This window comes from Labeo rohita, chromosome 21 (genome assembly GCF_022985175.1).
Source record: "Labeo rohita strain BAU-BD-2019 chromosome 21, IGBB_LRoh.1.0, whole genome shotgun sequence".
Taxonomy (NCBI): Eukaryota; Metazoa; Chordata; class Actinopteri; order Cypriniformes; family Cyprinidae; genus Labeo; species Labeo rohita.
Window position 1 is genome coordinate 22,656,330 of NC_066889.1, and position 13,420 is coordinate 22,669,749.

A 13,420-nucleotide genomic window follows, 5' to 3' on the forward strand; every position below is an offset into this window, starting at 1 on the left:
TTGCATATGAGTTCCTCAGTTGTCCTCAGTGTGAAAAGATCGATTTCAAAATACAGTCATCGTTGGAAAGGGTTCAAATACACAAAAATGCTAAAAAAATCAAAGAATTTGTGGGGCCTAAAGGCCTGAAGAAGAGCTGACAGTTGAACTGTTCAGGACAAACAACCCTGCTGAAAAAAATAGCTAAAACCACTCTAGGCTGGTTGGCTGGTTTTAGCTGGTTTAAGCTGGAAGGAGCTGGTCTTTTAACTGTTTTTTTCCAGCAGGGAAGGGACTCAAAGGGATGCAACTTTTCATTTTTCGTCCGTTTTTGTACACAATGTAACTACACAAGAGTCAAGTTTTAAATCGGAAAAAATATCAAAACTCTTTGGTCATTTTTGAGCGAGATGCTAACAGTCTAATCAGACTCAATGATCCATGCTAAGCTATGCTAAAAGTGCTACCGCCAGACCCGGAACTCGTCTGAATGGATTCGAAAACAGTAAAACTCAACTGTTTAACTCTAGGGGAGTTGGAAAATGAGCCTATTTTCAAAAAAAAGTGGAGTGTTCCTTTAACATTTTGCAGATTCTGCAAGGTGTAAGCAAACTTTTGACCTCAACTGTATATTCGACCTCTATTTTTGTAAGAGGCTTCTCCTTAAGTCACGGCATTTCTATAAAATTATTACTCTGATAAATTATATTACACTGAAAAATGGTACATACTGAAACCTGTACAGAAATGAGTGAATACCGCTAATAAGCTTATAATATAAACTACTTCAAACGTTACTCAACTAAAGCCTTCTCGAAAAGATTACATATCTGCATTCGGCTCTGAGCCTCCATTTCTTATGGCCTTGATTTACATGCAAAGAGCTCTAGTTTCTTTGGCAAGCAGATTTTCTGAACATTAGAGTCTCTCTCTGTGTGTGTGGGAGAGGTGTGGGTCTCGCAGAATGGGAGAAATATAAGCAGGTACAATAAAAAAGACATTCATTACTCTGAGGGGTTCAGAAAGGAGAACTTGTGTGGGCTGGCCCACCCCCTCCATGCGTCCTCATTTCTATCACTCGCATTCACCGAGATCCACTGCAGCTAGGTTTTTCTTCTCTATCTCGCTTTTGTTCCCTGTCATTTCTTCATCTGCGATCGAATCTCTACTTATGTTTTTGCTGTAATATCATCTCGGGGCTCTGGCCTCCACGCGTTCTCCTGTCAAAACACCCACACAGCTGGAAGACGGTGTTCTCTCTCCCTCTTGAGAACAGTGTGAGAAAAAAAGCCTATTTTTCTCAGCGTTCCTCATCTTTGACCCCTCCCGCATCCATTTCCCAAGTTATTACGTCCCTGACACTCATTTTCACCCTAAATCAGAACACACTGATGAGGATTCAAGCTTTCGTAGCTAAAAATGACACTTTCTCACACAAAAAAGTCACTTTCATACTAGAAATAACCTCTATGCTCAAAAATCTTCATTCAGATTAAAAATTACATTGAAAGAGAGACTCAAGCCATATTCAGAGCTCAGAATATAATACAAATTTGATAGATTCTTAACCACCTTAGAAACAATACAGGCGTCAACCTTTGTATGGATAAGCAGCACTATTCACATTATTGCATTAAATGTAAAAATCTTGTTTATTTTGTTTATTAAACTGTCTCTCACCATCCATCACCTACTAAGACATTCAGCCAGTAGGAAAATGAATGATGGATTTTAGATGACAACAAGTGACAACCAACTGATTGTAACATCACGCAAGATGATATGTGCAACATTGTGTGTTATAAACATTTTTAAAACATAGATCACCAGTCAGGCAGAAAAAAAGTACTGTTATGCTTATTATTTAACTTATAATAAACTTATATTTATGCAGTTACTATTTGCAGTTAAGGTCAGAAGTGTACATACACCTTGCAGAATCTGCAAATGTGAATTATTTTACCAAAATTAGAAGGATAATACAAAATGCATGTTATTTTTTATTTAGTACTGACCTAAATAAGATATTTCATATAAAAGACGTAGTCCACAACAGAATAATAGTTGAATTTATAAAAATCTGTTCAAAGTTTAACATAAGCTTGATTTTTATTACAGTGTTGTTACCTGAATGATCCAAAGCTGTGCTTTTTTTGTTTGTTTGTTTAGTTGTAGTTGTTCATGAGTCCCTTGTTTGCCCTGAACAGTTAAACTGTCCGCTGTTCTTTAGAAAAATCCTTCAGGTCCCCCAAATTGTGTATTTGAACCCTTTCCAACAATGACTGTATGATTTTGACATCCATCTTTTCACACTGAAGACAACTAAGGGACTCATATGCAACTATTACAGGAGGTTCAAACGCTCACTGATGCTCCAGAAGGGAAAACGATGCATTAAGAGCCGGGGGGTGAAAACTTTTGAACAGAATTTTGTCTAAATATCATATTTTTTTCATTTAATACTGCCCTTCAGACACTACAAAATATGTTTCCCAGAAGACAAAATAAGTTAAATTTACCCTGATCTTCAAATGTAAAAAGTCATGTTTCTTCTGAAGCGATCTTGATAACAAGACAAAACATTTCTTGAGTACCATATCAACCAATTACAACAATTCCTGAAGCATCATGTGATACTGAGGACTGTTACAGTTTTCACTGTATTTTTAATTAAATAAATGTAGCCTTGGTGAGCTTTCGTTCCAAAACATTACAAAATCCAGTAGTGCAGGTAGGTATTAAAGAGCTGACTGTGTTTAAAAGTGTAAACACTGGTTAGAAATATTGGTCAATCTCTGTAGGAAATCATTTAATAGCATAATAAAGTATCATGGTATTGACATCTGATGCCATTACTGTTCCACCACAGCACTAATGGTCTACTATTATTAGTACACACTGACTAATAAAGTAGCATGCAACCAAATTAATCAGCTATTTCTCAGATATAGATATCTCAGTAGAACAGGCAAATTTTATGATGAAATGAGACGTTTTTAATGTCAGATCGGATTTTAATCACTGGTTTGGGCGCCATTAGTGACTTCCTGTCTTCACATCTCTCCACCTCGATGACAAAGAGGCGGCCCAGCTGAGCACAGAGCGCCCAGGCATGTCCGACCCATTTGTCAGCACAGGTGCTGATGGTGGGATGATGAAAGTGTGCAGAAAGTCAGAGGGATTGATGTGTCATTATCCAGTCCGAGCATCAGGCAACTACCTGAAACTCAAGCGGCTGGATTACAGGTACCTTGCAAACATCTATAACAGCACGAAAAACTCACGTCTTGTTTCACGTCCTCTTTTCAAGAACAGGAAATTCACGGTAGATGTGGACTAGATGTGGCCTGACTGCAATGGTAGGCTGAGCTATTTTAATCTGAGAGCAGTTTCAACATTCTTCTGTGACCTACTTCGATCTTTGATGGATTGCAAACCAAGTGTTTCTCCTTCACGTGCCCAACCTACCAAACACAAGCAAACCTCATTTGTTATAGAGACTTGGACTCACAAGCAAACAATCCCTGGACCTCCACTGACCACACAAATAACAAACAGCGTTTAAAAACATTAAAAGGTTTCAACATCAAATACATGAAAGATCCACTGTTCTCAGTCGAGCCGTTACCCAAGATGAACTCCGGCAATTCTACCCTAGAAACAAACAGATGCAGCCATACACCAGATGATTTTCCACTCTCTAGTTGTCATTATTATGGCGAGAGGCACAGGGCATCCACAGGGAAAGGGGTCCACTGAGGATTGACCGTATGGGACCATCTGGAGTGTTCAGCATTCTTCGAAACATTAGCTTTAACAGGGAAAACCGAAAGTACTAATCTGTGGACAAGACGAAGCAGGAATAATCTACACACTGGCTAACCTAGCATGTTGTACTTAACACTTTAAAGACAAGATTTGGGTTCAAAACGAGTTAAGCTCTCTCAATACCATCTGCGGGGAGCTGTTGATCTCCACAGACAATGATTTTGGCTCTTCAATCAGTTTTACAATAATGCCCTGAAAAACCTCAAACGAAATCGAAGAATGAACTGGTGTGACGCCATTTCGAACAAAATCAGGCCAAAATGAAGTTTGCTTGGTCATTAATTACTAACCCTGTCATTCCAAACCCGTAAGACCTTCTTTCATCTTTGGAAAGCAAATTGAGATATTTTGAAGGAGTCCAAGAGCTTTCTGACCCTGCATAGACAGCAACGCAACTGACACGTTCAAGGTCCAGAAAGGTTGTAAGGACATCATTAAAATAGTCCATGCATCGTGGAGCTGTCATAGACTGACAAATTGTTCAATAAAGTTGGTATTTTTGTTTTCTTTGTGCACACAATTGCGAGAAAAAAGTCTGAATTGTGAGAAAAAAAAAATTTAAAAATAAAATAATTATCAGCAAAATCCGATTTCTAAAATGCGAGTTTATGTCCCGCTATTCTGACTTTATAACTCACAATTATGAGTTTTTATCATAAAATTCTGAGAAAACAAGTCAGAATTGCAAGACACAAACTTGCCTTTTTGTGAAAAAAAAAGTCAGATAAGCAAGATAAAATATTAAAAATATTTTTAAAAATGATCTTGTAGTTCTGACTTTATTTCTCGCAATTGCGAGTTCAAATCAGGCAATTCTGAGAAAAAAAGAATTGCAAGTTCATATCTTTAATAATAAATTTATATCATGCTATTCTGAGGAAAAAAATCTGAATTGTGAGTTTATATCTCACCGTTCTGAGAAAACAAGTCAGAATTGCGAGAAAAAAGTTAGAAATGCGAGATATAAATATTTAAAAATAAAAGAAATTATCTTGGAATTCTGACTTTATTTTTAGTTTATATCCTGCTATTCTGACTTTTGTAACTCACAATTGTGAATTCATATGCAATTCTGAGAAAAAAGTCAGAATTGTGAGTTTATATCACATAATTTTAAGAAAACAAGTCAGAACTGCGAGAATAAAGTCTGTACTGCGAGATACAAACTTGCACTTGCGAGGAAAAAGACAGAATTGCAAGATAAAAATATGAAAAAATAAAACAAAAATTCTCTCACAATTCTGACTTTATTTCTCACAATTGCAAATGTATATTATATAAAAAAAAGCAGAATTGCAAGGTAAAAAGTCAGAATTGTGAGACACAAACTCGCATTTTTGTTATAATTTTTTTTTTAATTAAAAAAAATCATTTTGCAATTCTGACTTTATTTCTCGCAGTTGTGAGTTTATATCCCACTATTCTTACTTTATAACTCACAATGGTGAGCTTATATCATGCAATTGTGAAAAAAAAGTCAGAATGGCAAGTTTATATCTCGCAATTATAAATTTATATCATGCTATTCTGAAAAAAAAAATCTGACTTGCAAGTTATATATCACAAAACTTTTTTTTACAAACTGTGAGACTCTGAGACTCATTTTCTCCTGTACTAGGTTATATTGAATTTGAAAGCAGTTGAAAAACAAAAAGGTCTGCCACACTTTATACAAGTCGGGAAATATTTCCCACGCTCATATGTTGGCTGTTTGTTGCATTTGATCATGTTCCATAAACTAAGAAATGAAAAGTAATTACGCCAACCTCAATCACATTTTCGCACATGAGGCCTGAAAAATAAATAAACAACTTCATCCAGCTCACCCACAGCTAGATTTCAAATCATACCCGAATGGCTCATTCCACAGGGAAAAGCCCTCCAGAGACCACCTTGTACCACTCTCTCCAAACAAGGCATACTATTTTAGATCCAAACACCCAAGCAACATAAAAACACAAATCAGTGGATTTAAAATATAATTTGTTAATTTATTCAGCACAACCGATGTACTTGTATGCATACGTTTCCTTTCGTTACAGCCGTGTGGATTAAAACATCACACAATAGCTGTCAAAACCTAGACAGCATTTTTGGACGTGAGGATCTTTTGCATGTTCCTTTGATGCCCAAAAATACTGTCTAGGCAGGCAGCTCACTAGATGTTGAAACACAGCCAGTGATTTTACGGGTTTCACTTGTCAGCTGTCAAACAGACAGGATGAAAATGAATTAAGGATGCTGAATTCTTCGGTAACTGGGTCATTGTACAAACAGATGCCATTTTTGTCTCTCAAATACATTTCTTTGACATTTAATAGATAATGCCAACTTTATTTTATGCTTTTTTCTTTCTCTATAAAGATTTTTCACCACTCCTGTCTGTCCAATTTTCTTGCTATATTTTAGAATAATATATAGAGATATATACACAATACCAGTCGAAAGTTTTTGACCAGTAAGATTTTTAATATTTTTATTAAAAGTCTCTTCTGCTCACCAAGTCGGCATTTATTTGATCCAAAGTACAGCAAAAACAGTAACATTTTGAAATATTTTTACTATTTAAAATATCTGTTTTCTATTTGAATATATTTTAAAATATGTTTTATTCCTGTGATTTCAAAGCTGAATTTTTAGCATAATTACTCCAGTCAAATGATCCTTCAGAAATCATTCTAACACACTGATTTGCTGCTCAAAAAACATTTATTATTATGTTGAAAACAGCTGAGTACGATTTTTCAGATTTTGTTTCATTTATCTGAAATAGAAAAATAATAAATGTCTTTATCATCCCTTTTGATCAATTTAAAGCATCCTTGCTATATAAAAGAGTTCATTTCTATAATTTTTTTTCCCCAAAAAACTTTTGATTTCAGATAAATGCTGATTTTTCTATTCATCAAAGAATCCTGAAAATAAATAAACCTTAAAATATTGGTAATAATAAGTATAACAAATGTTTCTTGATCAGCAAATCAGCATATCAGAATGATTTCTGAAAGATCATGTGACATTGGAGTAATGATGCTGAAAATTTAGCTTTGATCACAGGAATAAATTAAATTTAAAAAAACATTTAAATAGAAATCAGTTATTTTAAATATTAAAACTATTAATGTTCCCTCAAATGAGCACGATGTAGTTTCACGACCTTGTAATTCAACTTGAACTACAAACTGTCAACACTGTTTTATCATCAATCTGATCCCAGAATACATTACAATTGATTAATTTCACAATTCACTGACACGTTGTTACTGAATGCTTAGAAATTTTACTTTAAATCACCTTGTTAAAACTGAAAACGCGTCTACTTCGTAAATAACCCAACTTCCCAAAAACCAAACTGATATCATGTGAATATTAGATGTGTATAAGCTTTGATCACTCCTGCTTCACAATTGCCATGCAACGCAATTTGATGCATATTATCTGTAAAAGCTTCATGTAAACACTGACACTGGCTCGAAGAGCTTGATTCCGTGTGGGGAACAATTTTAAGGCTGGCTGTTATTTTGCTAAAGCTGGCTAACGCATCTCTTACGAAACAGATGTTTGGAAAATCCAGCCGAGGATTAATAAAATCATTGTGATCACGTATGTTCCCGCGTGTCGCCCTATAGAGGTATAATACGAGTCGTTGGTTCAGTGTTGTGTCCTTACCTCGGCCGTTTGTGAGATCCTGTTTTTGAAGGGTATGTTGTTAGCTCGCTGGCAGTAATGGTAGCGGTTTATGATATGGTATGATGTGCAGGCAGCGGGGGACGGAGGTGCTTCTGCTGTGAGTGAATGTGAGAGGAGTGGCGACATCTAACGGTCACAAGCGGAACTGCGACTAATGTTGAACGGACAAGCGTGGGTTATTAGCTTGATTACTTGAACTTCATCACTGTGCTTTACTCGAATACCTGTACTCTTACTCAACTGCATTTTGACGCTAAGTCAGTTCAAAAATTATACTTTTGATTATTTAGTTCACGCAAATTCACAAAGTACTATATAGTGTTTTCACGACGCGTCCTCAATCGGCCATATTGGCGGCACTGAATGTAAACAATGCTGCTGAACCAAACGAAACTCGCATATTTTGCTGATTATTGCTACTAAAAATGGTCAATTATTGTCGTGTTTTGGTCTGTACTAATCGGTCAGACCTGGAACAACATTTCAAATAAGTTACTATAGACTGCCAAAAGATATAACTAATAAAGGAGAAGAGGTCAAAAACTGTCTGAGGAACAAAAGGTGTTTGTGTTTGGCCAAACTGAACCTGGATTTCCAAGGCAAGAATCTTAACAACCTTTGTGTTTGTTCTTATCATTTCTGGTCAGGTAGGTGAAATATTAGGCTAATATATTTGACACTAATTAATACACGTTCCTGCTTATTAAGTCCTTCTCTATATGATTTAGCAGCTTCCACATGTTTTTTTGTGGTTTAGACAGCATAAATTTAGCAGAACAATGTATTCAGTAGTACATTAACCGTGCAATCAGTGTTGCCAGATCGGGTTGATGATTTCCAGCCCAAAAGGCCACTTTGCCATCACAATCACTCAAATAAAATGAATGAATGAATATATAGCTGCACATTCAAAACTTTGCCCTTTATAGCGCCAAAACCCCGTCACTCACGAGTCATCACATCTCACCAACATAAAATATGGTAAGTTGATTGACAGGTCTCTGTTAAATGATGTTGATGACTGCATTACACATTCTTTACTGTGATACTTTGAGCTCGAACATATTAAAATAACATGACTAAAGATAAAAGCGAAGAAAAAAGCAGCTGATTGGGTGGCTTTTAATTGTTTTAAAGCAGCCCAAATTTTGTCTACCCGCCCAATGCGTTATTCTCCGGTCCAAGCCCATGCTGTTGTTTACACTGGAGTATCGCATAACAAATTGTGGCGTAAGTGCACACCCTCTATCACGCTTCCTGATGAAATTTATTTAAAATTAATTTCAGTGCAAACTTATTTAGAAACAACTATGGGAATTTATTCTTTACTCTAAAGAAACAGTCTAAACTTGGGATGGGGATGGCTCACCCAAAAATGAAAATTTTGTCATTAATTACTCACCCTCATGACGTTTCAAAACTGTTAGACGTTAGTTCATCTTTGGAACACAAATTAAGATATTTTTGAGAGATTTCTGACCCTCTGTAGACAGCAATGTAACTAAAATGTTCCTAGAAATGTAGTAAGGACATTGGCAAAGCAGTCCATGTGATATCAGTGGTTCAACCTTATTTCTTCAGATCTACAAGAATAATTTTTGCACGCAAAGGAAGCAAAAATAATGACTTTATTCAACAATTCTTATCCTCCAAGTCACCCTCTCCCACCATTATCAAGAGTACCATGTGGATCAAGGCATATGTGCGCATTGTTCTGCTTGTAAACAATGAAAGCTCTCAGATTTCATCAAAAATATTTTCATTTATGTTCCGAAGATGAACAAAGGTCTTACTGGTTTGTTGTCCTAAGACAACAAACCAGGACAACTTTAATGAAATAGTTTGATCCACTTCAAATGTTGACTACTGTATATAGGATTTGGATAGAATGAGAACTTTAAAACTTTAACTTACTTTAAAGTTTTGAGACACCAATGCTATAATGCAGAACGATGTGTGATCATAAAATGTGGACAGCTGAAGCACCAAGATGAACTTCAACATCTGCCCAGGCCAGACAAACCACCTGACTTGAATATTATCAAACCACTATGGACCATTTTGGAAGCTGAAGAAGTTGATTCCCTCCTCCAGCATCTCTGAAAAAACTGGCAGATGTTTTTATAGACAACATTCTACTTGAGACTATTAAAAAGTTGCATGAACTTACTCTAAGAAGTTTGGAAAAAATATTAAAAGGCAAATTCTTCATGTATATATATTAAAGCAGTTTTCCATTGAATTATACTTTATGTGTGTGTATTTTTTATGTGTGTGTGTATATATATATATAAATAATTCAATTGTTTTGTCAAATACTTTGACCTTTATAAGTAAAATCTGAAATAAAATAAAATTTTTACTCTATATTACTTTCTGTATTTTTCAAACCTCTCTCTTCTAAGTGTATTACAACAGAACATTTGTTTGAATAGATTAAAAAACTAAAAAGTAAAAAAAAAAAAAAAATTGTAGAACGTCTTAACTTCTCCCAATTTTCTCTCATCTGACCAAAATAAATAAAATTTTAAGTCTTGAGCCATTTATATTTTTTGTTAAGAAATGCAATAAGATACAATTAAGGAATGGTTTAGCAGCATGGATAAAACAGACTTTTTATATAATTAAACCGCTTTATTACATGAGAAAATTGAAACAACTGTTGCAAAAATCAACAAAACTACAAGCTCACCAAATTTAACAAACCAAAAAAAGCGCACAATTTTTTATAAAAGAAAAAAAAAACTGTACAAAAAGGACAGTGATTGAAACAGGATTCACATTATCGTCTTTTCTGGAAAATATTTCCCCTTCCTCCCGGTCCTCCTCGACCTCGGCCCCTTGCTGCGACTGCAAAAGAAAGACAAACAGTTAGTGGTTTCATCTTATGCTTTTCCCATGAAGCATTAACTTGCTCAGCCATCTGATTAAATACAAGACAAACAATGCTCAGTGCTTTTTTTGAGGATCTTTAAATTAAATGCAACTGCTTTAATTGCTAATGGTACTAAAACATACAAGGTACTCCAACAAAACCAGTTGGGACTATCCACTTTTTTCTTCCCGTAAGAGTAGGTACATTTTATGGGTCAGGCTTCCAGTCTCATCTGCATCCAGCTATTTTTATCTGTACAAAACAGCTTGTTTTGCTGCTTGAAAATTGGTGTGTTTTACCATGTCATTTAAATATATTATCTTAATTATGAACACACTGGTTTGAAGTGCAAACTTATTCCTCTCATTTTCTTCCACACTGAAGAAAAAGATGGAAATAATTTTTGTGGCTAAAAAGTATTTGACTTTACAACCAAAAAAAAAAAAAAAAAAAAAAAAAAAAAAAAAGTACAACTGCAATTACTGTAATGAAGTCAAAGATACCATATAGGCCTAAAGGATGTGCATTGACCAACCTTGAGCTTTGAGAATAGCAGCTTTGCCTCTTCCGGCTCCTGCACCTTGGTTTTTGTTTTTCATGCTCTTCAACATAGGGGCATTTTTCAACATGTCGGGCAGAATAAGGAAACGTATTTTGCTGCCGCGAATGTACACCTGCTCCAGCTGGGACACTCTACCATCTCGATAGGTCACTGTAATGTTGGACATCTGATTCAAATAAAACATAAGCACAGATGGTTTGATTATTCAAGGCTCACTGCAAATGTATATCTAAATCTAAAGTAAACATTTGGTTAACGGATACAATGCATAAAGACTGAATTGTGATTCAACAGTACCTGGCAGTTCATGTTATCCTCTGCTTCAATCAGTTTGCCTCTGTACACCTCACCAGTGTTTGTCTCACAGGTCACGATATGACCCTCTGCTTCATGCAGGACTTTGATTGGGACACCAATAGACATGTTTCAATCTAAAGACAAAAAAATGTAATTAAGTTTATGACCATTTCGAACCATACATGATGAAAGCAACAACTAGAGAAGAGAGAGTCGTTCAGCGTTCAAACTGATTCCTACGTGTTTGAGTCATTTAAAAAGAGTCGACTCATTAGAACGATTCATTCGGGAATCGGACTGCACTGGTCGCGCTTTACACTTTCGAATCACAAAAAAGAACCGACTCGTAAGAATCATTCATTCAGAACTCATGATCTGTGCATATTGCATATCCATGCTTAAAAACGAAACGTCATGAAAACCATTTAGATTAGGTATTTCATAAAGTTAACGTATACCGATTAAAAACAACTAAACTAACACATTCCCAATGAATATCTAGAATGGTCTCAAACGAGTCGAAGCAAACAATGAATGTCTGAAATGGACGTTGTTCCGCTAAATCATTGAATAGAGCCAACAAACCGTAGACCTTAGTGAAAGACAAAACGATATACTACAAACAATAAATTTGTATCACAGAACATTACCGTACCTTATATCAACAGCTTCGTATAAAACCCCACAGTTGTACAACGTGAGTATTTGCGGCGTTTTCCCGCTCCCACAATGCAGCTGAAGGTAAAAGCCCCGCCCTTTCCGGAAACCCTGTTGCATTTTGGGAATCGAAGTCTTATTACAATGTAAAATTCTGATCAATGTAAAGAAGAAGCCAAGTAGACGCCACAGAATTACACAAGAGGGCAGTATTGAATTGTGCATATTATCCAAACCATTGTCATTCAATTTAATCTTTAAATTAAAGGTCACAATTAGCTATTATTATAATGAACAGTTAAAAAAAAATACGTTTTCGTCAATGTTACAATAAGTATTTAGCATTTCTTTCTGCATGCTTCTTATCTAATGTATTCTAATATTTTATTTTATATTTTTGTGTACATATTTGACAGTTTTAATGATTCTGAAACAACTACTTTTTATAAGCCACATATAAAACAACAAACAAAAAAAAAAAAAGTTTTGAGAAGTGATTTGTCTGGTTTTGGCGTCTTCAGGATTCATTGCTCTAGTCTCAGAGATTGTGCAAGGCAGCAATATACGGTCTAAATTTGTTCTGTCATCCTGGTGCTTGATAGACTGATTCTGTGTCTATTTTTAGCAGTAGTCTTTTCCTCTTTGTCTGTAAATCACGGCAGAACAAGAGGGCATGTTATGTTCAAAATGAGCTAAACTGACTGGCCAAGACAGGAAGTACTACGTCAACAGATTCAGTTTATTAATTGAGTGTTCCTGTTTTCCTGAAATTAAGGGAAGTGGTAAAAACTAGTAATGGATTGAAATGGAGAAATAGCGGTCACAGCTGAACATTACATTTATTTATTTTTTATGTAGTAACAACAAATTCCCATAAATCACCTCCCCATGCCAAATATATTTAACCTACTCTTTTATTTTATATCAGACATGTTATAATGTTACAAGGAATTTTCTTTTAAAACAGGGGTGCTCAACCCTGTTCCTGGAGATCTACTTTCCTGCAGAGTCCTGCTCCAACCCTGATCAAAGACACCTGAACCAACTAATTAGGATCTGAGAGAACACTTGATAATTACAGACAGGTGTGTTTGATCAGGGTTGGAACTAAACTCTGCAGGAAGGTAGATCTCCAGGAACAGGGTTGGGCACCCCTGCTTTAAAACATGTCAGCATTTAACAGGACAATGTAACTGTTTATCAAACAGAATCAACAGTGTGTCTTCCCTTGACCTGAAATTGCCCCCATGAGATTGAACCTGGCGTTCTGAAAAATTTCACCTGCACCGAATCCACAACAGAGAGGGGAGGGGGTGGGGGTCAATTCAACCAATTACAAACAGTGACATAGTGGAATGGGTGGAGACGTGTCTGTTGATTACACAGTAACTCTCAGCGATGTCTTCAAACCTCATTTTACCAGCAGAATGAACCTGCCAGCTGCTACTGATCTATGTAACAAGCTGACAGTCTGTTAGCTTCACTCCGAGCTGATTTACACCACAAGCATTCATGATGGAAGAAGATAAATG

At 35.8% G+C, this 13,420-nt stretch overlaps 2 protein-coding genes across 5 annotated transcripts in view; both read right to left on the reverse strand.

Annotated features, from left to right (window-relative positions):
* The window catches only part of LOC127151967 (calcium/calmodulin-dependent protein kinase kinase 2), a 29,088-nt gene extending 21,484 nt beyond the window's left edge, over nt 1-7,604 (reverse strand). For all 4 annotated transcript variants that reach the window (XR_007825011.1, XR_007825012.1, XM_051092343.1 and 1 more), the window contains exon 1: nt 7,477-7,604. The gene's annotated coding sequence lies outside the window, so the exon portion shown is untranslated. The remainder of the gene's footprint in view (nt 1-7,476) is intronic.
* A 2,506-nt stretch (nt 7,605-10,110) lies between these two features.
* snrpd3l (small nuclear ribonucleoprotein D3 polypeptide, like) lies at nt 10,111-12,012 on the reverse strand. The gene is made up of 4 exons (XM_051092352.1): nt 11,887-12,012; nt 11,232-11,365; nt 10,908-11,100; nt 10,111-10,347 (listed from the first exon to the last, which is right to left on the reverse strand). The coding sequence occupies exons 2-4, from the start codon at nt 11,355-11,357 to the stop codon at nt 10,280-10,282; spliced, it is 387 nt and encodes a 128-aa protein (XP_050948309.1). The 5' UTR covers nt 11,358-11,365; nt 11,887-12,012; the 3' UTR covers nt 10,111-10,279.
* Between the last annotated feature and the right edge of the window lie 1,408 nt (nt 12,013-13,420).

Excerpts from the sequence above, each read along its gene's own strand:
- snrpd3l (XM_051092352.1), bottom strand. The coding sequence starts at position 11,357 with ATGTCTATTGGTGTCCCAATCAAAGTCCTGCATGAAGCAGAGGGTCAT. Across the intron at positions 11,101-11,231 it reads AGGATAACATGAACTGCCAG|ATGTCCAACATTACAGTGAC; the intron begins GTACTGTTGAAT and ends TATTTGAATCAG. Across the intron at positions 10,348-10,907 it reads TGCTATTCTCAAAGCTCAAG|TCGCAGCAAGGGGCCGAGGT; the intron begins GTTGGTCAATGC and ends TTTCTTTTGCAG.